Source organism: Apus apus, chromosome 16, assembly GCF_020740795.1.
Source record: "Apus apus isolate bApuApu2 chromosome 16, bApuApu2.pri.cur, whole genome shotgun sequence".
NCBI classification, from domain to species: domain Eukaryota; kingdom Metazoa; phylum Chordata; class Aves; order Apodiformes; family Apodidae; genus Apus; species Apus apus.
Genome location: NC_067297.1, coordinates 89,985 through 116,607, shown reverse-complemented (window position 1 = coordinate 116,607; position 26,623 = coordinate 89,985). Strand labels below are relative to the sequence as shown.

At 43.0% G+C, this 26,623-nt stretch overlaps 1 protein-coding gene across 4 annotated transcripts in view; it reads left to right on the top strand.

The window, feature by feature from the left end:
- The window catches only part of MORC2 (MORC family CW-type zinc finger 2), a 56,970-nt gene that overhangs the window by 5,341 nt on the left and 25,006 nt on the right, over positions 1-26,623 (top strand). For 2 of the 4 annotated variants that reach the window (XM_051634043.1, XM_051634042.1), the window contains exons 2-10: positions 1,200-1,253; positions 3,437-3,471; positions 5,572-5,640; positions 12,151-12,241; positions 14,315-14,423; positions 15,723-15,882; positions 15,963-16,074; positions 18,738-18,863; positions 23,353-23,432. In XM_051634043.1, coding sequence (XP_051490003.1) covers positions 1,200-1,253; positions 3,437-3,471; positions 5,572-5,640; positions 12,151-12,241; positions 14,315-14,423; positions 15,723-15,882; positions 15,963-16,074; positions 18,738-18,863; positions 23,353-23,432 — 836 coding nt within the window. Of the gene's footprint in view, positions 1-127; positions 351-1,199; positions 1,254-3,436; positions 3,472-5,571; positions 5,641-12,150; positions 12,246-14,314; positions 14,424-15,722; positions 15,883-15,962; positions 16,075-18,737; positions 18,864-23,352; positions 23,433-26,623 lie in introns of those variants that run through there. The other 2 variants (XM_051634044.1, XM_051634046.1) reach the window with 2 other exon arrangements.

The window sequence follows — 26,623 nt, the reverse complement described above, 5'->3', positions numbered from 1 at the left end:
GCTGTGTTGAGCGTTCAGTGGGCATACTACCTTAATATTGGCAGACAATTTATTTTATTAACTCTTTATGTTTTCTCACCATGTATCTTTTTCCAAGGATAAGGCACAAAAGAAATGGCTTTCAAATGGGTGCTGCTTATAAACGGTGGCAGTTAAGAGGCTAAAAACTAAACATGGCTTTTGGAATTGTGCAGAAGCGGCACATGGATAAATGATTTTAGCATTGAGCATGGAAGGTGGTGTGATACAGTGCTGGCAGAAGACTCTTTCTCTGGGTTAGGAGCAGTTGCACCTTTTGAAAGTCTCCCAGGATCTGGAAGCTGCTTCTTGTCAGAAACAACCTCTGCAAAGTGAGTTTGTGCATGGAGAAGGCAGACCTTAGGCATAATACTCATCTGTCTGTGTTTTACATGCAGGCAGTGTTTATTTGCCATGAAAAGACCTGGCAATGTAGTGAATAATTAAGGAGTCTAGAGAAGGCCACAACAATGATCTGAAGGCTGGAGCACCTCTGCTGTGAGGAAAGGCTGAGAGAGTTGGGTTTGTTCAGTCAGGAGAAGAGAAGGCTCTTGGGAGACCTTAGAGCATCTTCCAGTGCATGTAGCACTGTAGCAACAGGGTAAGAGGTGATGGTTGTAAACTCAAAGAGGGCAGATACAGACTAGATAAAAGGAGGAAATTTCTTGTGATGAGGGTGATGAAACACTGGTCCAGGTTGGCTAGAGCTGTGGTAGATGCCTCATGTCTGAAAACATTCAGTGTCAGGTTGGATGGGGCTCTGAGCAACATGATCTAATTGAAGATGTTTGTGCTCACTGCGGGGAGGGGCTGGACTACATGGCCTTTAAAGGCTTCATCCAGTCTAAACTATTCTATGGTTCTATGATCTCTATGAAATGTTGACTGGTTCATAGGCTGGTTCATTAGGTCAATTTTCTCTGTAGTGCCTTTACCATGCCATGCTTTTTAGTCTATAGTGAGGAGCAGTTTGGTGAATCAGATTCTCCACAGGGCACTCTGTCTGCTGCATCTGGTAGATAGTAAAATGCTCATTTCTGGTCTGCTATCAGTGGCAGAAGATGTTGGTTGTGTAGACATACAATTGAATTAGTTTAAAATGTGGTTAAGATTCTTGTTTATTTAAAAGTCAGTCCTTTTAAGTGTCATTGTAATCCTGCTGACTCTCTGTTTTGTTGCAGAACTACCCATGAGTTCTTGTTTGGTGCCCTTGCTGAACTTGTAGATAATGCCAGGTACGTACTTGAGACTACCTAATTTGTAAGGTAAATTTGGTTAAGATGTAATTAGCCTGTCTATTTGTTTATCTTGAGCAATTTTGACTTCTAGTAGACTTTAAAAAAAAAAGAAAAAGAAAAAAGAAAAGAAGTATTTTTCCTGAAAAAGATAAGTTTGAATGAATCATAGAACAACTCAGATTAGGGGGGAAATGGCATAAGATAGATTTAAGGAAAAATTAAGTCTGCCTTTTTATTTAAAGTAATTGGTACAATAATAATTACGAGAGCTGGGACTCTCAAGATCCTTGGATAATACTTGACTCTTAGTATCTTAGTCATGGTGATAGGATGAAACTGAAATCAGAAGCAGTATGTTGTAAAGTAGATCAGGAACAGTTAGAGCAACTGTGAGACTTGAGAGGAAACTTCGTATTTGGACGTCACAGGGTTTAGGCCACATTTCTCATGTTTGCAGTCAGGAATCCATGCTATAGGTGCATCCCAAGTGTTGCATTCTTATCTCTTGAGCTTCTCAAAATATTCTGATATAGCATTACAGAAATATTTTGAGATAATTTTCCACCAAGCATGAATTGTCACACTATGCATTTTGTGATGTAAGGAGCTGAACCTGGTGCTTTCTATGTAGGAAGAATTCTGTGTAGACAACCAGCCATCTGTGGGCATTGTAGCTGTTTTCATTTTTGCTACAACATACTGAAATGTAGAGTCTTTGAGATTAATGGGTGGTTTTCTCTTCAACATCTTGGTTCCTTTTCTGGCAAAAAACATGTTGGCCTGGGAAGGAGACAGCTGTACTTGGCTTGAGATACAAAGACGAGGCAGTGATTTTGGCATTTGGGAAGTGGGGTTTTATTACAGCACTATAACTGCATTCTTCTGATCAGCAAACCAAGGGTATGTGATGGTCTACATGAAAAGAAAACACAAACCTGTTTTGGAGAAGAGGGTAGTAGTGCTGTACGTGCTGCATTTTCAAATACAGATAAGAATGCATAGTGTATGAAGGGCTTTACTTAAATGATCTTGAGAATACACAGTTTCCTATGACAACCCTGAATGTATTTGGATGGAGTTCTATGTGGAGGTAATAAACTTTTAATCATCCCTGCCACCCCTTAATATGATGTTTAAAGTAGAATTGTATTGACTATAGGAATATGGGGTTTACTCGATTAAAGGAATATTAGAATTACTTGTACAAATGTTTACAATGTGGGCAAACTGGAAACTGCTTGGCCTAACTGACTTAGCATGAGTAGCTGGAGTGACAAGCCCTTAGGCCACAAACTGTAACTAAACTTTAGTTGACTTTTTGTGATTAAACCTCAGTTAAACTTTTACTGTGACCACCTGGAACAGCGCTGAAACCAGATGTAGACAATGAGATAATCACTCAAAATGACTTAGCGTAAAGGTAAGGTGGAGTAATTGAAACTTAGGTTTGAGAAATTGGACTGTTGAAGAATTATCCAGATACAAACTAACTGGAGAACAGAGGAAAATAGTCCTGACAAAAAGTGAGTGTTGGTGAACAGAGACTTTTGGGTAGAGGAGGGTAGGACCAATCAGAAAGGGAAGATCACGGGAGATAACTGGATGAACAGCTGTGTGCACATCATGTGAATGAGTGCGTGGTCCGACTGTGAGGCCTGAGAAGGCACAGGTACAATACAGGCAGGTCCTTCTTCAGAGACACCAGCTGGAGCTGCAATAAACTGACACTGTGACAGGACTTAGGGGCCAAACTGTTCTTTATGGTCAGGGGCCAAGACTGGATTCAGCCATACCCACAGTCCTCTGTGAGAAGTTTAGAAAGCAAGAGGATCCAGTCTAAACCTCATGGCTTAGCAGGAGGATCACCCTGGACTATTAATCTCAGTGTTCTTATAGACAGTCTGTTTCTACTTTCTACATATGACTTTGTTGAAAAGCCAGTGATGCTGTGTAACTAGGTTCAGTTGTGTGGCAGCAGTGAATTGTGCTGCAGTTTGGGTTCAAGTAGGCAAAAAGTAGAACAATAATTATTTTAACTTGTCTGCTAGTGCTGGCTGTGGGGCTTTTGTGAAATGTGATCATTGCAGCCAGTTTATTTTGGGAATTACTGCATGTGCCTGGATTTTAGGCTCATTTCTATTAGACATTTGAATACTGATTGTGTTTCTGTTGCTTTGTAGAGATGCAGATGCTACAAGAATAGATATTTACACTGGTAAGTCACTCCTGCTGTTTCTTTGCATGTCAGTAGTTAAGACAGTAGTTAGCTTGGATTTAGGCTGCAAATGCATATTGTACCTGGTAGAATACAAGTGAGGGTGTTAATGCCCATTACTGTTTTCAGTTTTGACCCCCCAATACAAGAAGGACATTGAGGGGCTAGAGTGTGTCCAGAGAAGAGTAACAGAGCTGTGGAAGGTTCTGGAGCACAAGTCTTAGGAGGGGCAGCTGAAGGAGCTGGGAGTGTTCAGCTTGGAGAAAAGGAGCCTGAGGGGAGACCTTCTGGCTCTGCAACTGCTTGAGAGGAGGTTGGAAAGAGGGGTTGATCTCTCTAGTAACAAGTGATAGAACAAGAGGAAGTGGCCTCCAGTTGTGCCAGGGGAAGTTTAGATTGAGTATTAGGAAATTTCTTCACTGTGTGGTGGTTTTGGCAGTAAACCTGCTCCAGCATAGCCTTACCCATGGCTTGCAGTCCTTTCAGGGGTGTACCTGCTCTATCGTAGCCTTATTCATGGCCACACACTTTGAAGTGCTCTGGGATGACCATGCACCGCAACAGTCGCTTCAAGATGTACCTGCTCTGGCTTGGGCTTATCTACAGCCACAAGTGTGAATTCATTCACAGATCACAGTCCCTTTGACTTGAGTTCACACTGGAGTTCCAGCCTGTCCAGTACAGCACCACAGAAACAACAGCAATGCCCTCGCCATCTGCCAGCCCAGGGACATGGCCACTGCTGTTGCTATAATGTTCCCAGGCACAGCAAGAGTCAGACAGTCAGCAGTACAGCGAGCAGCAAAAGCAAAAAGCAGTCACTACTGAGCACAAGTAGGGCAAGCACAAGAGACTGCCAGTTAATAGTTAAACAGAAATAACAGCTATAAATTCGATCTAGCACAATGCAATTAATATCTGTCATTATCTCAAACCTTTCGAGCCTCATGTGGGCGCCAGGAAGGACTGTTGCTGTTTAACCCCAGCCAGCGACTAAGTCCCACATGGCCGCTCACTCACTGCCCCATAGTGGGGTGAGGGGGAGAATTGGAAGGCTAAAAGTGAGAAAGATTGTGGGTTGAAATAAAGACAATTTAATAGGTAAAGCAAAATCCATGCATGAAAGCACAGCGAACCAAGGAATTAATTTACCACTTCCCATCAGCAGGCAGGAGTTCAGCCATCTCCAGGAAAGCAGGGCTCCATCACATGGAACAGTTACTTGGGGAGACAAATGCCATCACTCCTAACGTCCCCTCCTTCTTTCTTCCCCTGGTTTTTATTGCTAAGCATGATACCTTGTGGTCTGGAATATCCGTTTGGTCAGTTGAGGTCAACTGTCCCAGCTGTGTTCCCTCCCAGCTTCTTGTGCACCCTCAGCCCACTCACTGGTGGTGCAGTGTGAGGAACAGAAAAGGCCTTGATACTGTGTAAGCCCTGCTCAGCAGTACCTAAAACATCCCTGTGTGAGCAACATTGTTTTCAGCATTGATCAAAAATGTAGCCCCCTCCGAGCTACTATGAAGAAAATTAACTCTATCCCAGCCAAAACCAGCACAGAGTGGAAAGGTTGTCAGGCACTGCAACTGGCTGCCCAGGGAAGTGGTTGAGTCATCAGCCCTGGAGGAATGTAGATGTAGTGCTGAGGGACACAGCCTTGGTGATTGACATTGCATTGTTAGGTTTAGGTTGGACTTGATCACCTTAAGCAGCTTTTCCAACCTAAATAATTACATGATTCTGTGATTCTGCTGTTTGTCCTGTGCCCCAGTGCCTAATGTCTTTCAAAAAGCCATACCTTTACAAATAACTTGGGAAAGCACGTAGATCAGCCTTCAGCTGAAGTGAGGTGAAGTGAGTAGTTGTTTATACTGAATGCTTAAACCCCTGCTTTTATCATATACTACTTTGCCATATATTTACACACAGTTTTAAAGTGCAGGAGAAGTTTGCCATTCTATAACAAAAATCTGGTTCTCTTTCTTACAACCATATTGGGGTTGTGGGAGTCCTGTTGTTGCTTTACTTCTGTCATGAACACCAATTCAATTTTATGGAGCTTGAGCTTTTGCTTGGTTTTGAATAACTCTTCTCTTGCAGAACAACGGGAAGACCTACGAGGTGGATTCATGCTCTGTTTTTTGGATGATGGAACAGGAATGGATTCAAGTAAGTGACATAAGGTGACACTTGCATTTTCAAGCTGAGGTTTCATGTTATGGCTTAAGCTGGATGAACAGCTTGGTTCTATTGAAAGGGGTATGTTTCATGCCTGGATATGTGTTCCTGCCTCTGCACTGGCTCTTTCACACAATATCGCATATCAAACTGTTCACCTCTTCAGTTGCAGAAAACTAATCTGACCAAAAGAAATTTCATTTGCTCCATTATGGAGTTGAGTCAGCCTGGCCTGTGGTTTTCCTGCACACCAAAGGCGACCTTGAGGCTGGAGGGAGAACAGTGTATCCAGAAAAGGGAATAAGCCCAAGCTTTGATGGGCATAACACTTTCCCCCACTAGAAGCTACCAAGTGGCTAGTTGCGCATCTCAGCTCAAGTAAGCAAGTGTGCCATGTCAGAAATCGAAACCTTAACTCTAAAACATTTTTGCCACTGTTTCATCATTGGCACTGTGATTGAGATCAATAGTTGACAATATAAAATCTTGCAAGTATGGGAAGAATGCAACAAACACGTCTGCCTTGTCGTAAGAAGTGATGTAAATCTGTGTTGTATCTGGCAGAAGAAAAACCTTCTTGCTTTCCTTTAGCATCAGTGAACAGCACTGTCAAACCCACGCCACCTTCTTTGTGCCTTCAAGACAGGTAAATCCTGTGAGGAGCTGTCTATGGGACAGTTAGACTAAATTGGAAAGTTTTGGAGAAGGGGGAGGAGATGGGTAAATAAGCATCAACTAACATTTTTGTTCTGGTTCCTCAGTACTTTAACAGCCTCTTGTTATATGAAGCATTTAGTTCCATTTATTTGAGCACTTATAAAAATACATTAACATCTTTGATATGCAGATCTGTGCCCTTCATGAAGGAATTTTGTTTGAACTCTTAATACACTCTTCTGTGTGTTCTCTGTAATACAATTAAGGATGCTGAACAGGTCTTCTGAGAGTACTTTTCTGTCACCAGTGGAATTGAAGGAAGCTATTAAGCCCCATCCATAGAACAAGTTCAGAGACTTAGCTGTAACCTTTTCACAAGCCTTTGGATCAAGGAGAAATACCACCTTTTCTGCATGTCTTGAAAACTATGTGATTGTCTCTGTAGAAGGTGACAAACATCTGTTCTAATGCTGCATAGTCCAAATATCAGCTTTTACGCTGTTGTTGCTCATGTATTGCTGAGTTCATAACAGTGGGACTTAAGTATTGGCTAGGTATTAAGCAGCTTCTTTTGGTGGATTTTTCTGCTAAATCTCAAAGGATTTTATTCTGCCTTTGATAGTCTGAGATACTGTGTAAAGGAAACTGGCAGATTCTGTCAGTTGTGGTATTTCATAGCCCTACACATTGTATACAGCAAATACCATACAATTTCTGTACTTTGACTGTATTGATGCTTCCACCAAAATGTGGTTTATTCTGTGTCTGAAAAAATTTTTTCCAGCCAAGCTTCTTGGGCAATAGGCCTACTAAAGTTTCTAGTACCTGGTTTTAGTTCTGTATGTTCCTTCTATCCCATTGTCTTGACAATAGGCATGCTACATTGCTAGCTTATTTTTGTTTCTTAAGTTAATTACGAATTAAATCCATAAAGATTTAAACATCAGTATCAGTTCTGAGGATACTTAGGCTTGAGAGTTGTACCTACGGTTTGGGCTCTGAAGGTGCTGCATTAATTTAGTGAAGCTAAATGTAGATCGAGTTATTCAATGAATCAGCTTGTAGGTTGAAAAAAATGTTGCAACTAATTAGGAAATGATCTGTAATTGTATTCATTAAGATTGAAGAAAATAAATTTTTAACTTGCATTTTAGAGTCATAGAACCATAGAACAGTCCAGATTGGAAGGGACCTCAAAGATCATCTTTTGTGGGAAAGGGAGCCTAGATGAGATGATGTAGCACCCTGTCCTGTCACATTTTTAAAACCTCCAGTGATGGGGACTCTACCACATCTTGGGTGATTGATTGTTCTCGCTCTAAAAAAAAAATATCTTGTTGTAAAAGGAGAAGCTGCTGCTTGAGCATTCACACACCACTCAAGGAGCCACTCTCCCCACCCCCCACCCCCCAAGACTTATCTGCTGGGACCAGAGTCCCTTTGCAGTGAGTGAGTTCAGTGAGCCAGTGAACTCTTCTCCCACACGCACACTCTTGAGCGCTTCCTCTCCATTAAGTCTCCAACCGAGGTTTCCCATAGCAGGGTCTTAGGCATTGTATCTTATTTTAAAAATGAAAGAATTTGTTCAGATGGTACAGCAGGGAAAAAAAATACCTTTAACTGGATGCCTCTGGAGAGGGACCTCAAACAAAGAAATCCCTGGGCAATTATACCCTTACAGTCTCTGCACCTGCCTCTTGCGCATTCTTCATCCGCTTTTTTGGTCCAATGGTAATTTTTGGTCTGGGGTCTTCTAACACCTTATGGGATTCCTTCTCTGTTGCCAGGCGGGCTATTAATTGTTCTTGTTGACTTGCAGCTTCCAGTGACAGTTGCAGCCTCCTTATCTTCTGGATTGAGTTTCTTGTGTACCTGCTCAGTGGCATAGCATGGGAAACTGAACAGTCCTAGGCTGACGATAAACAGTATTAAGTGACAGCAAAAACATTATTGTGTTATCCACAGTATTCTCATACTAAAGCCAAAACACAGCACTGGACCAGCTGCTAGAAAGAAAATTAACTCTGTCCCAGCCAAAAGCACACCTAGGTGAAAGTCTACGGAAAATCTGGCTGCTTGTGCCAAGTAAGAAAGAAATGGTACACCACATTGCACAATGTTATGCTGTAACCCCTGTGTTCTAATGCTAACCTCTTGACTGTGAGCAGTTAATTCTATTAAAACCTTTTTGATTTAAGCTAAGCAAGTACTATTTATTGACACTTAATTGGGATGAAACCTCTCCCAGTGCAATTTGTACCCACTGCCCCTTGTCTTTTCCTTATGTCTCCTTGTGAAGAGAGAGCCTTCATCCTCTTGGTAGCAGCCATTAGAGTACTGGAATACTGTGATGAGATTCCCCCCTGAGTGCAGTCTTCTGCATGAGGAAGAGACCTAGCTCCTTCAGTTATTTCTCATAGGGAAGGTTCTCCAGCCCTTTGACCATGTTCTCCTTTGGACTCTGTACAGTGTGTCTGCAACTTTTTTGATTTGAGTGGACCAGAACTGGACACAGTACGCCGGGGGCAACCTGACAAGCACTGAATGGGATGATCACATCATAGAATCATAGAATGGTTTAGGTTGGAAGAGCTGTTAAAGATAATCTAGTTAAAATCCCCCATATGTGGGCAGGGACACTTCCCACTTGGTGGCTCCAAGTCCCATCCAACCTGGTCTTGAACACTTCCAGGGATGGAGAATGCACAGCCTCTCTGGGCAACCTGTTCCAGGGTCTCACCACCCTCACAGGAAAGAATTTCTTTCTAAAATCAAACCTTAATCTGTCCTCTTCCAGTTTAAAGCCATTCCCTTTTGTCCTAAAAAGTCCCTCCCCAGCTTTCCTGTAGGTCTCCTTTAGGTACTGAAAGGCCACTATGCGGTCTCCCTGGACCCTTCTCTTCTCCAGCATGAACAACATAGGAGGGGTGCTCCAGCCTTCTGGAGGCCTTCATGGCCCTCCTCTGGACTTGCTCCAACAACTCCACGTCCTTTCCTGTGTTGGGTGCTCCAGAACTGCACACAGTACTCCAGGTGGAGTCTCACAAGATAGGAGTGGAGGGGGACAGTCACCTCCTTTGACCAGTTGGCCACATTGCTTTTGACGTAGCCCGGGACATGGTTGGTTTTTGGGCTGCCAGTGCACATTGCTGGCTTGTGTTCAGTTTCTCATCACCCAATGCCCCCAAGTCCATCTCCTCAGGGCTGCTCTCCGTCCATTCTCTGCCCAACCTGCATTTGTGCTTTGGATTGCCCTGACACAGGTGCAGGACCTTGCACTTGGCCTTTTTGAACTTCATGAAGTTGTCATGGGCCCACTTCTTCAGCCTGTTCAGATCCCTCTGAACGGCCTCCTTTCCCTCCAGCATGCTGACCACACCACACCGTTTGGAGCCACCTGGTCTAGTGGCAGGTGTCCCTGCCCACATGGGAGTTTGAACTAGATGATCTTTAACATCCCTTCCAACCCAAACCATCCTGTGATTCTATGATTCTGTGAGTCCACTGCAAGTACTCTATCTAATGTCAATATAGCAGATGAATTTATGGAAGAGAGAGAATTTTCTCTACCTAGATTGGGACCTTCTGTAGTGTATTCTCAACTGGAGAACCTGGGAATACTAGAGGACTTTCCTCAAAGGGTGAAACCAGGTCTAACTTCAGTGGCTGCCTTGTGACCCATAGCGGGCGAGCAGGCAGCTGCATGCAGAGTGTCGGTGCATTGTGTGTCAACCCATGTGCCTGCTGCAGCAGCTTGTCTGCCATTCAGGAGGTGCTCTGTTGCTGTCCCGGAAGACCAACAGTCAGGAACTAAACAGCTCCATCTCTCAGTTCTTCATCCCTGATGTTTATTAGGAAACTTTTTATCTATGTCCTAGATTTCTTTTCTTGAGCTTTGAAGATCAATCTGCCACCTTCAGTGAATTCCTTTGGATTGTTTTTTCTCTTCTCTGGCACAGATCATATCCCTTTTGTGTTACCAGGGAGTTTATAGTTTTCATTTATTTATTTATTTAAAATCCAGTACTCTTGAGACACGACAAAATGAAAACAGTGTGACTAAAATAGCCTTAAGTCAAACTCACTTCAGAGCCTTAACTCAAAAAAGCTGGAAAAAAATTCATTTGTCTTGGAAGGAGGCAAAGATTAAATCTCTCAGAGAGGCAGCAAGCCTGAAGCAGAGAGATGCTCCCCTGCTCCCGAGTAGTCCCCTTTGCTCAGCAGCATCTTCAACCTTCTGCCCAGAAAGAAGAATTTTTATAGGGTGTTTTAAAATGTCTAGCATTGAGTAATAAACCATATGGTCACCTTTTCTGAGAAAGGAAATGCTTTGGACAATTGCTCTTTTCCCTTTTTAGACTTCTCAAAGTTTTGTTAAAATAGTTGTTGATAAAACTGTTTTGTATAGCAAAAGGGCTCTGGTAGCCTTGTCTTAGAATATCCCCATCCCCTTTTCTGACCAGGCTTTAAAACTAACACAGTAATAGTTACAATGATAATAATACCACCACCATCATCAGATCTCCAAATATGAGATAACCCAACATTTTCTTTGTTTGGCTAGAAAATACTACAGTACGCTAAAGGAAATGAAGAGGTGCTCTCATCCAGTCAAAAACTGGTTTTGAAACAGTCATGAACCTCCATTATGAACATACTGAATTGAGGCAGCTTGCACACTTTTTCTCCTGTATTTTCACCTTGTAATTTATGGCTTTAAATCTGAATGTAATTTCAATTGAAAATGGCATTCTGACACCCAGCTTAGTGATTTCATGTTAAACCAATGGTGTTAGTACTAAACCTCTTAATGTAATGACTCACTGTCAGTACTGGTGGACCAGGGTAAGCCTCCTGTATGCTTAAATCCAGCTTGTCCATGGGCTCAGCCTCCACATAGCTGGCTCGTGGGGCCAGCAATGTCCCGTGCTCCCTCACAGCTTGTGTACACATTTGAGGGTTGTAATTGTTATTAGCCTTCCTGTTAAGGCACTTGGTGTTCCTTGTCTCTGGAATTGCTTTTCATCTCTCCCAGTAAACACTGAAATGATTGCTGTCTCTTGGGGGAAGGGAGAGAAATTGTTCCATCCTATGGATGATGTTAAAAGGCTTTATCCCTTGAACAATAGAAAGGTTTGAACCAAAAATGACTGAGCCTCTCAGCTCAGCTGCAAAGCTATCACATCCTTTCATTTTGTCCTGTGCTAATAACATAGTCTGTTAATTGCTATGATACTTGCTTGTATTCCCTTTTCACCCACAGCTGCCCTTTTGTCAAGCCCTCCAGTAGTCTGTTGCAAAAATCAGTTTTAGTCTTGATAGTGCATTGGTCATAGCGTTCCGTTCCATGCCATAAAGAAAAAGTAGTGTTTATCCCAAATTCAAGACCTCTTCTGTAGAACTGATTATGCTTTAATTCCAGTGGTTTTGGGGCTATGGTGTCAGCAGCACATGCAGCACATCAGAGCTGTGGTGTCACAGGGTGTGGTTTGGTTTATGAGCATGTTGATGACTGATGGACACAACAGATCCTCTTGTGGACATTTTTTTATGAAACGAAACACCTTTGTGCAACTTGGACAGGGCACTGGGCTAGTCTGAAACTTAAAACTCTTTTTGTCAGCATAGTGGCATCTGTACATAGCTTTGATGATGTAAATGCCATTGAGCAGCATGTATCTTACAGGGCTGTATGGTAGAGCTTCAGGATGAGTCTTTGACTTGGGATTCTGTCCTGTGCTATAGTCCTTCTGTTCTACTTACAGGGGTGAATAAGTTTATCTAATAGATGTGTATGTGTCTGTACATTAAAATACACTTTTTTTGTTCCTTGTCTTGTTCCAGATGAAGCTGCCAGTGTTATTCAGTTTGGTAAATCAGCCAAGCGATCACCTGAGTCAACTCAAATTGGGCAGTACGGGAACGGCTTGAAATCGTAGGTATAACAAAAGCCACCCTCCTGAGATTATGGAGGTTAGAGTTGAGATAGTAAATGCTGTTTTGCTTGGAGTTGTGTATCTTTTTTTTTCCAGAAAAAATGAAAGGCAGATGAAATCTAAGTAAAGATACCATAGTTTGATAGACAGGAGCTCCATTAAGATTTGGTGCAGTTCTTCAGTGGCAGAGAAGTCCATCCAAAGCTGATGTCAGTCTTCTGCTGTTATGTTTGCATGATGCAGAGGATACAGATCAGGGCTGGGGACAAAACATGACAGAGCAGGAAACAAACCCTTAATGTGCCTATGGCAGACAGTATAATTGGAGCAAAATAGTGCTGCAGTCTCTCAATAGGGAAGTTGTTAGGTGGACTTAAACCGTGTTTTTATCTTAGCCAAACAAGGATGTGGAGAAGAAGGAGACTGATGGAAGGAATGAGAGGAGATGTGGGATTAAGTGGCAGAGGAACAGAGGCCAGAAGGAAATCTTACTGGTTAGAGGGGATTTGCTAGGAAGGAGGAAGGTGTTTGCTGTGGTGAACTTAAATCTTTGGGAAAGCTTAGAGGGCTTGTATGGTGTACTCTGATCAGCTGTTCTGTCCTGTTCCACGTGGCTTATATGCATCCTATTGGGGAAATCTGTGGGACTCTAAATATCTTGGGGGGAAATAGAAAAAATGGGGTGTAATGGATCTTGAGATACTATTGATCCATCTGCAGTGCAAGACAGATCCCAGATCCTTCCTGCTCACTTCCAGGACAGACTGCTGTCCTGTTCTTAACCTTGAGTAAGAGACATACTATATTGCAGCTGAGAAATGCAGACTGAAGCCTAAACATGTGAAAGGTGAACTTTGGTACTTGGCGCTTGTGAGACTTCACCTAGAGTACAGGGTATAATTCTGGAGCCCCCAACATAAGGACATGGAGCTCATGGAGAAGGTCCAGAGAAGGGCCAGAAAGATGATCTGAGGGCTGGAGCACCTGTCCTATGAGGACAGGCTGAGAAAGTTGAGGTTGTTCAGCCTGGAAAAGGGAAGTGTTCAAGGGCAGGTTGGATGGGGCTTGGAGCAACCTGGTCTGGTTGGGGGTGTCCCTGCCCATGCTGGACCGTCAAAACTAGATGATCTTTAAGGTCCCTTCCAACTCAGACTATTCTGTGATTCTATGATTAAGCCAATCTAAAAAATTGTGTGTCTCCTGGAAACTTAGAATCATAGAATCATAGAACAATTTGGGTTGGAAGAGACATTAGAGATCATCTAGTTCCAACCCCCCTGCATGGGCGGGGACACCTCCCACTGGACCAGGTTGCTCCAAGCCCCATCCAACCTCATCTTGAACACTGGAAGTTTTCATATGCAAGATGACTACAATAAATGATAAAGCATAGATTAAAAGAATGGCACACACTGCCAGGCACAGACACAATTTGGAATTACAATGGGTAGGTGCTGAGGGATGATCACAGAATCATAGAATGGTTTGGTTTGGAAGGGACCTTATAGATCACCTAGATCCAACACCGCTGTGTGGGCCGGGACACCTCCCACTAGATCAGGTTGCTCAGTGGCCCATCTGTCCTGCCCCTGAACACTTCCAGGGAGTGGACATCCACAACTTCACTGGGCAACCTGTTCCAGGGTCTCACCACCCTCACACTAAAGAATTTTCTCCTAATGTCTAACCTAAATCTGCCCTCTTCCAGTTTTGATCCATTACCTTGTGTCCTCTCACTACAAGCCCTTGTAAAAAGTCCCTTGTAAAAAATCTGTTAGATAAAAAAGATTTTTTTTTTTTAAAATTCTACATACTATGATCCTGTGAAAGCCATGCTGTAATTCTACACCTTTTAATTGTGACTAGTGTTAAATGTGTTGAAGCACTATTAAAATGTCCAGACTGAGATACCTTTTGAAAGGAATGAGATGTTGCTGTTTAAACCCTTCTTCTGTCTTACCTGGTTTGGGCATCTCATAATTGACTAATGGAAAGAAAACTCAATAATGTGGTCTGCTTTTCTGAAAGTTTTGTGCATCAGGCTTAACATGCAGGCTGAAATCTGTTTCCAGGGGTTCCATGCGGATTGGGAAAGATTTCATCATGTTCACGAAGAAGGACAACACCATGACTTGCCTCTTCTTGTCAAGGACATTCCATGAGGAAGAAGGCATCGACGAGGTTTGCATGTACTTTGTTGTAATGAACTAACAGGGTGAATGCTCTTTCATGTGAACTCCCCCAGCTCTCACAGGACAACAGGCTGTGTCAGTGTTGGTTGCCACTCTGGTTGGATCAGTGTATGGTTTTCTCTTAGTGGTGCACTTGTAGAGGTTCTGCAAAGTCATTTAAGTTTTTTTTTTCCTTTTGGTTCTAATTCTGTTGAAGAGGTCTCTCTAAACAACAGCACTTTTGAAGGGATCGTTTCAGTCTCTTAAAGTTATTTATGCTCAGGTCAGGACATGACCAAACTTTTTTTTTTTCCCCACAAAATTTGAGTTTGAAATGTACTTAAATGTATTGCTCAGATTTGATTTTCTGTGGAGAACTAAAAGTGTGATTGAAGTTGCTATCCGGAAGTTACCAACTCTGGACATCTATCTTCTTTTGGATTATTTTTTTAAAATAAAAAATCAGTGTGGTTCTACCTATTGAAAACTTGTGTATCTTAAAAAATAATTCAGGCCTTGTTGTTCTGTATCTAGACTCTTAACACAGGAGTATTTCTGTGCTCAAGCACAGGTATTTTTCAGGCAAATCCAATAATAAATAATATTAAGTTTTAGATTTGCACTGTGTTAGTATCGAAGGAAGCATTTTCCATTGCAGTCGTGTAGGGAAGAGCAGCTGTTAAGGGAGCAGTGCTTGTGACTGGCCAGCAGATGGCTAAAAAGACGTGGAACAGTGATGCAGATCCATCGGCTGCTGGAGACGAAGTTTTGGCTTGACCTCAATTATAAGTGAGGACAGTATTTGCTGGATAGGCAGCTGCAGTGTATAATTCTCTGAGTTTTTGCTATAAACAGCAGAAAACACCAATAACTTTGCTAGAGTCCTATAAAAATTATGAAGACTGAGATCAGGATAAATATCAGTGAAGGATATTTGAGTTCAAGAGAGAAGTTAAGCACAGAGGTTGACTTTTTTAAAGAAGCAAAGTTTGGGTGTTTTTTTAATATTGTGAAAGTTATTACAAGCAGAGGGGAAAAAAGACATTGAGAGCATGAGTAGCCAGTACCATACAGGTCACTTGAGAACGGTTCAGTCTAAGACTAGCTGTTGTAGAAAGGCAACTTGGAGACTGGCAAAAAGGAGTCCTCGAACATTGGAACAGACGTACAAAGCACTGAAAAGCTATGAGAGAATCTTGCAGTGACTTAGGGGCCTGTTGGAAGGGGCAGGTCCCTGGGCTGTGACCTGCAGAAGGGTCTGGCTGGAGCAGGTGAGCCTGAACCGCTCTTGGTATGATGCAATTTGCAGGTAGTTGTTCCCCTGCCCACCTGGAACGCATGCAGCCAGGAGCCTCTGACTGACAACGCAGAGAAGTTTGCTATTGAGACGGAGATCATTTACAAGTATTCCCCTTTCAAATCAGAACAGGAAGTGATGGAGCAGTTTAGTAAGATCCGTGGTAAGAAAGGTATGTATGGACGGTATTGTCACAGGCACAGGATTTGAGATTTGGCTGGGATTCACATGTTCAACTTATTACTTGCTCAGGCACCCTGGTGATCATCTTTAACCTCAAACTAATGGATAATGGAGAACCAGAGCTGGATGTGACTTCTGACCCCCGAGACATTCAGATGGCAGAAACATCCCCAGAGGGAACGTAAGTTTGACAAGGTTACAGCCTCTTGGGCTCTGATCAAATTATGTGTAGGGTTTGGTTATATACTGTATGCATGTGTTTTTTAAAAGCTTCTTTTAGAAGCTTTTAGAAGATCCTTAGTTTGTTCTTTAGCAGTTTGGACTTCCTGTGTGTGACAGGCCTTCAGGCGTTTTGGTTGTGAGCTTGGTGTGAATATTTGCATTGGCTTGTCTCAACTTAGCAGCAAACTCAGTGTCCTTTTGGCACCTTAAAACAAAGGACCCTTAAGCTACAGATTTAATTTTCTACTCTCATCGATGTTTTTGTCAGAATGACAGCTGGTTGTGAGTCTGTGCTGCTCTCAAGCTGATCCTCAGTTTTGTGAATAAATCAACCCCGGCAAAATGCAAGGTGCTGCATGGGTCAGGCTCTGTAAGCAAATGGTATGGGTGGGTGCAGGTGAGGTCTATCACTAGATCTTTCTGGGAGCAGTGGCAGCTCCTGGACTTCCCCTGCAGAGGAAAGAGAAGCATGTGCTCATAGGGTAGCTGGGGGAGCAGAGGGCCCTGTTCAGGGAGAGCTGAGTGCTCAGCTTATTAGGTGGGGATTCTGACAAGAGCCTTCTGGGAGCTTTGTTCACTGAAAAAGAAAAGCTGAACTAAGCTAAATGTTTGATTAAATCCCAGACCTCCATGAGCACACCTAGCAGACTTTAACTTTTTTATGAGATTGCATACTTCTTCTCTGAAGTGCTTGAATTTCCTGTTGAAACAAGGTTTCAAACACTGTAAACCTAGCTATTTTTATATATATTCGCTTGATGTTGTTGAGTACACAGGTGCAGCAAACTGCTTGGGGACCTTCAGGGAGGTGACAGACTTTTTGGTTTCTTTAATGCCTGGTGAGCTTTCACACTGCCCACTGATCACCGAAAGGAGCTTCTTTCTCCTGACCTTGTAATACCATTTTTGTATGTGATCAGAGCAGTTTCTGTCAGAGCACACCCCTGCCTAACCAAAGGGTAAGAGAATAACTCAGTAGCAAGTGGGTTATGCACTGAGTGTTAAATGGTTCGGTTTATAGGTTTGACCTTTATTATCCATCTGCATTCAGAACATCCTTTTCGAGTGACAGTAATATGTGCATCAGTGTTTTGTAACAGTATTTAAACAGTAGCAGTATTTAAAATGTACAGCTCACTAGAAAATCTCTGTAGAAGATATGTAGAAAATAAGTAAAAGAAAAGCCTCAATTTATATAGCTGCATGGTAATTAGGGCTACAAGGATGATTAAGGGACTGGAACACCTGCCTAAAGGGGAAAGGCCAAGAGACCTGGGGCTTTTCAGTCTAGAGGGGAGAAAACTGAGGGAGGATCTAATTAATGTCTATAAATACATGAGGGCTGGGTGTCAAGAAGGCAGGGACAACCTCTTTTCACTTGTGCCCTGTGATAGGATGAGGGGCAATGGATTCAAACTCAAGCACAGGAAGTTCCACCTCAACAGGAGGAAGAACTTCTTTACTATGAGGATTACAGAGCCCTGGCACAGGCTGCCCAAAGAGGTTGTGCAGTCTCCTTCTCTGGAGACTTTCAAGACCTGTCTAAATGCCTTTCTGAGTGATCTGCCCTAGTTTTAGGTCCTGCTCTGGCTGGGGTGTTGGACTCAGTGATCTTTGGAGGTCCCTTCCAAACCTGAACACTCTGTGGTTCTGTAATTAAAATAGAATGGCCTTTTCTTTTACCTAGCTTTGTTGCCTAAAGTTGTCTCTTTGATGTGTTTTGAAGTAGATGGCTGTGAGCTGAGGTGGTAACAGTTACAGTTGCATGAGGTATGAACTGTGACATAGGTGCTTCAAGTAAGTCAGGGGTAGTGAAGAGCCGTGTGGGGAGTTGCTTTTGTTGGTCACTTGGCTCCTGGGTGGCAGTTTCTTGGGCAATGAGAATCTTCCAATTTTTGTCCATGAAGAAACTTGTTCATTTGGTTTGGATAGGGGAGGGGGGGTCTGTGGCAGTAGTGTGTCATGGCTCTTCTTAATTGGAGTGGAATGAAAGGGGAAAACTGTGAAGGAAAGAGAAAGCAGAATGCAGACTGGAAGAGACTCCCAGGTTGAGCACTCTGAATAAGTGCACTTATTAACCAGGAGGTGAATCGATGGAGTCATCTTTGGGCTAGAGGACTTGAGGGAAAGTCTTATAGGTATAGACTTAGGGAGCTGGGGTTGTTTAGCCTGGAGAAGAGCAGACTCAGGGGGGACCTTCTTACTCTCTTCAACTACTTGAAGGGAGTTTGTATTCAGGTGAGGGTTGGGCTCTTCTCCCAGGCAACTAGTGATAAGATTAGAGGGCACAGCCTGAAGCTGCACCACAGCTGAAGGTTGGGTATCAGGAAGCACTTCCTCACAGAGAGGGTGATTAGACATTGGAATGGACTTCCCAGGGAAGTGGTGGAGTCACCATCCCTGGAGGTGTTCAAGGAAAGGCTGGTTGTGACACTTAGTGTTATGGTCTGGCTGATGTATGTTAGTGTTAGGTCATAGGCTGGACTTGATGATCTTAAAGGTCTTTTCCAGCCTTGGTGATTCTGTGATTCTGTGAACCAGACTGGGAGAATGTCTGCTGCTGGTCCTGCAAGGAAATGCTGAACAAACTGCTCAGGCTCTGTAAGCATCCCTCTCTTGCAGAAAGCCTGAGCGCCGCTCCTTCCGTGCCTATGCTGCTGTGCTTTATATTGATCCCAGAATGAGAATCTTCATAAATGGACACAAAGTACAAACCAAGCGACTTTCCTGCTGCCTGTACAAGCCAAGGTAAGTGCTGGACCCAAAGCCTGCAGACGCCTGGGACTTTTTGGAGTTTCCTTACAGAAAAGGTTTTGCATTTTGCTCTCTGGGTGTATCCTGCATAATTCCATGTTAAGGCCACAGAAACAGAATATAAGAGAATGGGATGTGGTATTGACATAATGGAAAAAGTGGTAGATAGCGGAAAGTCTAATGCCCTTGAAGATCATATGAGTAATTTGTGCCATTTGGCTCCCTGTCAGAGCAAACAAAGAAATGAAGATACTCATTGGTCTTATGCCATATCCATCAAAAACTGTTGGGTAACTTTTTTCTAAGTAGCACAAGGAAATACTTATGGTGGATGTTAGAAGTGTAACTGAAAATAAACTAGACTGAACACTTTAAAATGGTTGCTTTGAAAATTTAACTTTTACGTGTAGCTGATCTAGGTTTGAATAGAGATTGGAAAGTACTTTTCCCTCTATTCCTTTCAAGTTTCTCAAAGCAAAAAAATTCGAAAGCTGATGTGTGCTGCCAGTTAGTTTAACAGAAGCAGGAGAAGGTGGTAAGAATGGAATGGGAAGGGAGAACATGTATTTAAGTCTGCGTGAGGCAACAGTGTTCTTCTGTCCCTGGGAGCATGCAAGCTGTGTTCTAGGTACCTTAACATAATGTGTCTTAACAAAATAACATTTTATAGAATATTTGTGGATTGTTTTAATATAGCATTGTGGATTGCAGTAGTCAACCTGTCAGGTACTTTTACTAAGCACAAAGTGATGTCATGCCACTGATTGCTGCCCTAAGGGCCTAGGAATTTTTCAGCTTACAGCTAGTCTGTCTGTCAGGCTTGTACTTCCTCAGCTTCTTAAATGAAAATGTGGGGAATGGTATCTGAAACTTGGCTGAAGTCAAAGTAGATGACATCCACTGCTCTCCCCAAGCCAGCTGTTTGATTGCAGAAGGCAGTTGGTAGGTGCAGCTTGACTCTTGATTTGTTGGGTAGAGAACCTCTGAATTTCTGGCTGCATTTTAACTACATGACTGCCATGTGCTCTTGTGCGGCTCCAACAGAAGTACCTCGTGGTTCAGGGGGAATAGCTGCAGCTGTTGAAGGGAAAATTCAAATTGTCACTGCTCAGCAATGGTACTTCACAACCAAGGAATGAGCTGGCATGAAGGGCAAGAAGAACCAACCTCAGGGTTAGAGTGGCTGATAATAAATGCTGTGGTGTTGTCTCATCACAACAGTTTAATGCCAAGTGCTCAGGGGGCAGTTGTAAACAGAGCTGGTGCTGGGGGATGAACCCAAGCTGGGTAAGGTCCCCTGTGCTGATACTCAGGTGCTGGTACAGGTGTACCTAACAAATCTGCGAGTGCCACACATCTTCAAACACCTCATAGATCTGCTTATGGTAGTAGGCCAATAAAAATACCCCAACACTGTGAAGACATTAACATTTTAAATCCTGCAGCAGAGTAGTGAAAGACTCTTACTCTGGTTTTACAGCCATAGCTGATTCTTTTCCTTCTTTTTTCTCCCTGAACCTGCTGAAAAGGCTTGCTTTTGCCTTGGGTTTTCCCTTAGAGTTGCAGCCAGAGCTCACGTATCCCCAGTTAGCTACTGGGCTTTGAGTGCTCTGCAGGTTGATACTTCTCCCCTGTGTATGGAGATATGTGTATGGGGGTGTACATGGGAAGTGTACCACCATTAAGGTGTTCATTTAGAGGATAGCTGATGTGGCAGTGATGCTCAGCTCTTTAGCATGGCTATTTTTTGCAGAGCCTCAGTTGCCTAGGCCAGGTAACCACTGAACTTTCCTGGTCCAGCAAAGGGATGGTTAACAGGCAGTGAAAGTTCTTCTGTCTGACAGCATGAGTAGATGGTGTTCTGCATGTGGTGTGTAATTAAGGGCTCTTTGGTAGTCTTTGGGGAAGTATCACAATGCCTGAGCCTAAACAGGTGGTAATTTTATTCATATCCTCCCGATAAATGCCTGTGAACTACTGTAAGGGAATGCCATTCACCTGTCAGAATGGAAACACCTCTGTCCACACACACTGTAGATTTAAGAAAGTCTGTTATAAACTAGCCTGGCACAGTAGGTCATTACCTGGTGGAGAGCTGACAAATTACTCCTGACTTTTTTTTTACATGTTTCTTGGTGAACTTGGAGCCAGGAGTTTTTCTGTTTGAAGTGATGCTCTTATGCCTTATGTTGGACATCAATAGGTGCAGCCATTGGCTTGTGTCTCTGCCTTCTGGTTTGCTTTCAAGACCTGCTCAGTAGGATTGCTTTCAGGAGATGCTGGCTCCCCTCCTGCAGTAGGGCTGTAAGTCAATTTGCCTCCATCTCTGAAGAAAAAGCTTGTGCAGTGGCTTGTCTGCAAGTTGATTCATTTGTGTTAGACAACAAAGAATGGAAATCCGTTGTGGGCTTTAGGGTATTTAAGTGCCTTAAGGGTTTTTAAGGTCATCTGCCCTTTCTAGAAGCTGTGTTTCTATGAGCAGAGGCTTCTCCATACCTTTCTGGAGCCTGTAACATCCTGGTGACATGGTCTGATTTTGTGGACATCCTTCACTGGTGTTTGCAGGTGTGATACCACAGTACTCCCTGACAATAGCTTGAGTCTCCTGAAGGATTACTTCCATCTCTGCCTTCCTCACTGACTGTTTGAGCTTATTTAGTAGTGCAGGCTGTGCAGGCATAAATAGCCAGGCCATGTGCAAGGATGTCTTTTCATGAGGTCACCCCAAGGCATTCGTAATGAACATCTTGAAGACGGGAAAGTGCATTTTAGTATGATGTCCTGCAGGCTTCTTTTCTGTCTGATATGTTTACAAACATCTTTGCTAGTTATGCTGTTCCAGACCACCGTAATAGGGGCTTTCCTGGCTGTGACTGAGGTCAGTTGGTGTTGGAAAAGACAGTGAAACAGGAGGATGGGCATGGTGATGGCTCGTGGTGCCTGTCTGGGACACCCTGCTGTTGCTTGTACTGCACCCTGATGTCCCTAAGTCCCATTCAGGTACTGCCTTGCCTCATGAGCTGAGCACATTGAGATAAATCTGCTTCATCCTCCTTCCTTTTGTTTGTTCTCTCAGGAAAGTCAGGAAGGGTGTGGATGAGGTAGTTTAATTATGCCAATATGTTGAAAGCAGCCTGGTTTTCAGGTGTTCTCTCTCTCAGCCCCAGGTAGTTTTAATCGCCCTTACATAGATTTGAGGAGATGGTGCCATGACAGAGCTGACTCCATGTTTCTTAACGTGCTTATTGGGTGATTTCTAGAACAGTTAGAAACTGTCTGCTCTTTCCTCAGTGAGGATATTCTTAAATATAACAGAAAATTAGTTTGGTAAATGCAGAAGTGGATTCTGGTGTGAATTTTCTGGATTTGGGAACAAGGTATTTCTGTGACTGAGACTATTTCGGACATCAGTATTGACATGCATGTGTTCTTGCTCACAGAAACCTCCATGAATGAAATTTTTCATCTGTGCAAGGTCATTTCTCATGGTGGATTCTTGTATCTCTTCAGGATCTAAATCTGCTTCCTGCTACAGTAATGCATTGGTTGGGCAAGTGATGTCCTTATGTGTTTCCACCTCTTTCTGTAAAAACAGCATTTTGGCTATATTTCTGTAAAAACAACTTTGGCTAAATGCTGGAGAGGTTGTTTTTTTCAATAAAAGTTACTTGGGATGGGATTTTCCTCTCGATACATCAAAAAACCTGTGTCTTGAGGTGATTTGAGTTCCTGCAGGCACTGATCATCCTTCTTGGTGTCATCTCCTCTTCCTCATTTATGTGCCTTTGCACAGAGGTGAGACACACTCAAGAGCTTCTGCCTCCTATACATGGCTGCCTCTTTCCCTCTGCAGTAGTCAGGCAGATTGTGATCTGCGTTTGGCATGTTATGATACAGGGAAGGTGAAACAAGCCACTGCAACTCAAGCACAATTTTCAAGGTTATGAGTCAAATGTGTAACACACAAAAATGTCCTGAAATTTTAGAGCTGGAACTTGAAGCTCCATTCAGAGTGTTGTTCTGCCAGTTAGAGGCTTGAGAGAGCAAGAGCCCTGAATGGAGATGGGCACTGTCAGGCTGCACCTTCGGACAGCTGTTTGCTGAAGAAAGGAGAGGCTGTTTAGCTGTAATGGGAGTTTTTAGAGAAGCTTTTCATATACATTTACTCTTCCTTTCTGCTTCTGAAGAAGTCATTTCTCTAAACCTTGGGATTTCCTCCTAGAATGAGGATATATTTCACCCCCACTGGCTAATGCAGAAGTGTATATTGTGATTGCAGCTACACTGAAGCATCTTGGACTTAAAAAGTTTTTTGCCTAACTGCATCCAAAAAAGTCCAGCTCCTGGTATATAAACCTGTTTCTCCACTTATTTAATGAGAAGATTAGAGTAGCATGTGGAGACCTTATTCTCTTACACAGTGATGAAATCTTGCTTAACCTTACTTCTGAGTTTGCTGATTAATAAGTTTTGATCATCACAGGATGTACAAATATACTTCAAACCGTTTCAAGACCCGTGCAGAACAAGAGGTGAAGAAAGCAGAGCACATGGCCAGGATAGGTGAGTCTTTGGGGTATGCATGTATCCTGATATTGAAAAGGAAAGGACTGAAAGAGACTGCTGTGTTGGATATGAGCTGAAATTACTCACTTCTGCAATCATTATGGTTGCTTAGGAGATAAGTCATTACAGTGACTACAGATGACCCAGACTTACTTTCATGCAATGGAAGGAACATATATTTTTCCCTAAGACCACTTCCTATGGAGAATACATGTACAGAATCACCCTTTGAATCACAGCTGTCTGCCTGTACCCAATCTGAAGCCAGAGGAGGCTGCTGCCCTGTTACCCCACAGTTCTGCTCCCTTGTTTTGCGTATCATTAGCTTTTGGTTCTGTTCTCCTTCTGCTCCTTCTCTGTTGAGGTAGTTGTTAAATTCTGCCACTTGATGTAAAGTGATTGATCTGGGTGTACGAGCAAATCCTGTTTTGTCTCTTGCGTTTTTTTTCTGTCATGACGTCTTTTGTCCGTCTAATCCTCCATTCCTACTGAGTTCTGCAGTCCTCAGGAGAAAACCAGTTTGACATTATTGGATATTCAGTATATAGAAATTACATAAGCATATAAGTATAGCATATAACTTTCTTAAATTTGCACAAATTTAACATTCTAAGTGATCTCTCCAACCCTTGATAGGCAAATGCTGTAGTGAAGGAGGAATCTTGGAAGTCATATGTTGACCTGTATCACCTGGTAGGTTTCATAATTCAGTTTCATAAATCACTCAGAGGCAGGTGTTGTCTCCCTGTGTGAGCGCTACTCTAGGCATGTGTGCATGTGGTCAGATACACAAGTGATGGTGCCACATCTGTCCTGTGCAGGGTCATCAAGGGCAGCCTGAATTTGACCTTGCCCAAAGCAAAGCAGCAACATTAAATTGTGTGAATTGCTGTGTCCCCTGTTCCTCCTTTATGAAGTACAACATAACAAGATTGACTTGAAACAATTAAGTTTAAGCAGATTTTATCCTGTGCCTCAATCCTCATACATGAATTAATTTTTTAGATGGAGTTCTATAGCCAAAGCAGGTGTTCAGTACACACTTGGATTTCCTTCAAGAAGGTGCAGAGAGCATGACTCAGAGAGGCTTCTTTCTTGCAGCAGTCTATGAGGCGCTCATGGTGTTTAAAAGGTGAGCTTTAGTGTCTTCAGTGTCCCAGTGTTAAGAACAGATACCATTGGCATGGAAACATGAACTAATTTTAATCACCAAAGTTAGCCCACTGCCTCTGATGGTGAAGTGGGTGCTGAGCAGAGGGCTTTGAAAGCATGGTGAAAACTCATGGCAGACCTCAGACTGTTTTCTGCAAGATTTGATCACATAAAGCCTCTGGTGCCAACTATTCTTGTAGTGTTAACATCAGCTTCAACAGCCCAGATCTCGTTTTTTTGCTTCTAGGAAAAATAATTTCATCTGTAACAACCAAGTTCTCTTGTTCTTCTGTTGATAGAAAAGATTAATTTCTTATCCTCTCCAGCATACATGTTCTCTTGAAGATGCACATTGGTCTTAAGAGGGATCTTCACCAGAGAATGACTTGGTAGTTTTCTCTTTCAAACCTACAGGTGTGTTGTGAGAAGTGGTTGGTCTCAGCTGAGGTAACCACAGTTCCAGTATGCTGTGGCTGGCTGCCAGGCATGTGGTAGAGTCCATCATACTGGAGACCTCTACTGAGGAATTGATGAGTCTCTGGAAGTAGTTTATGAGCTTGTTGAGCCAAAACTTAAGATAACCTAAAAATAGCTGTATGGAGGGAAAGAAAAAAGATAATTATATGTATATGGGTAGCTATGACTGTTGGTGACATGTCTTTGGCATACCAAAAAGAGCCATAGCTCAGGAGTGCATACATACATGTATTTAAGATAAGCAAAAGCCATTCTTCATTCCCTTGGAACTGATTTCCTGCCTCATGGGATAACCTGTAGGATCTAGATCCTTAAGTGAGTGGATGGACCCAGGAAAAAAAGTACCATTCCTGGGTAAGGTAGCTGTGAAAGACTATCAGCTGCTGCCTTTGTATTTCTCAACCAAGACTGAATAATGCATCGAGGCATCTTGCTATTGCCTGGTGTCAAGAAATCCTCTTACAAAATTGGAAAAGCAAACAAACAGAGAAGGTGGGGAGTTACATGGGTCATTAAGAGCTGTGTCCTACACTGGGTAGTAGTCTGGAGTATTTTAGTGCGTCCAGTGACTTGCTTGGCAGTGCCATGGGTGTGCTGTGCTTGTTGTCCCCTCGGAGGACATGGATGTGGATTCTAGCTGCTGTCTGCTCACAGTTCTGCTTGGACATCATTCGGCTTTGCCCATCAGGGCCTCAACCCTCAGTCTTGTAACTGAACTGTTCACTGTCAGCCATGCCTTCTCAGTTGTCATTGCTTTAGTGGAGCAGGTTTGACCTGTGCCCTTATGGGTCATTACTGTGTTCTTCCCTTTAGACACAGTTGCTTTTAGCTCACCAGCTTCTACCATACAATCTTTGATTTAAATGGACCAGGTGTTTTAAGCTGTCTCCAAACTCCCCCTGTGTTTTCACATTTAGCCAAGCTTTCTCTTGGTGATGAAGGTGGTCACACGGTGCAGTTCTGTGGTGACATGCTTGGTAAGCTGCTGTGAACCTCAGAGCACTGTTCTGTGGGTGTTAGAGAAACAAAAGTCAAAGGTATCACTGTACAGAATGGAAAGGTGACTTTTATTGTAATGATCTAAGTAAGTTGACTGTGCCTGTTTATATTCCCATACTTTGCACACACCAGAAATGTGCAATTCCACAAATAATGCTGACTGTGGCATCAAGGACAGTGAATACTGGTTATTAAACACTGCCTACAGAGTCTGGATTCCTCTGGCTGTCAAATGAGTGCTGCTTTTTGGAGAAGTGCTTGGTAATTATCCTGTCATCTTCTTGCTTACCTCATCCTCTGTAAATATTAGGCAAGGTTGCTCCTCCAGTGTTGTGTTTCCTTGTTTTGAGTGTCTCACAGCTGCAGTCTGTTTCCCTGTTGGGAGAGCAGGGTGTGGAGCTGGCTCACATGCTATGCTGCAGGTGTGCTGCTGCCCTCCTGCTGAGGGGGTGCAGGCTGCTCCTTGCCTTGGTGCAAGCCACACCATCTTACCTTGACAGGCTTGAGAAGTGGGCTTGTGCAAACTTCAAGAAGTTCAACAAGGCCAAGTGCAAGGTTCT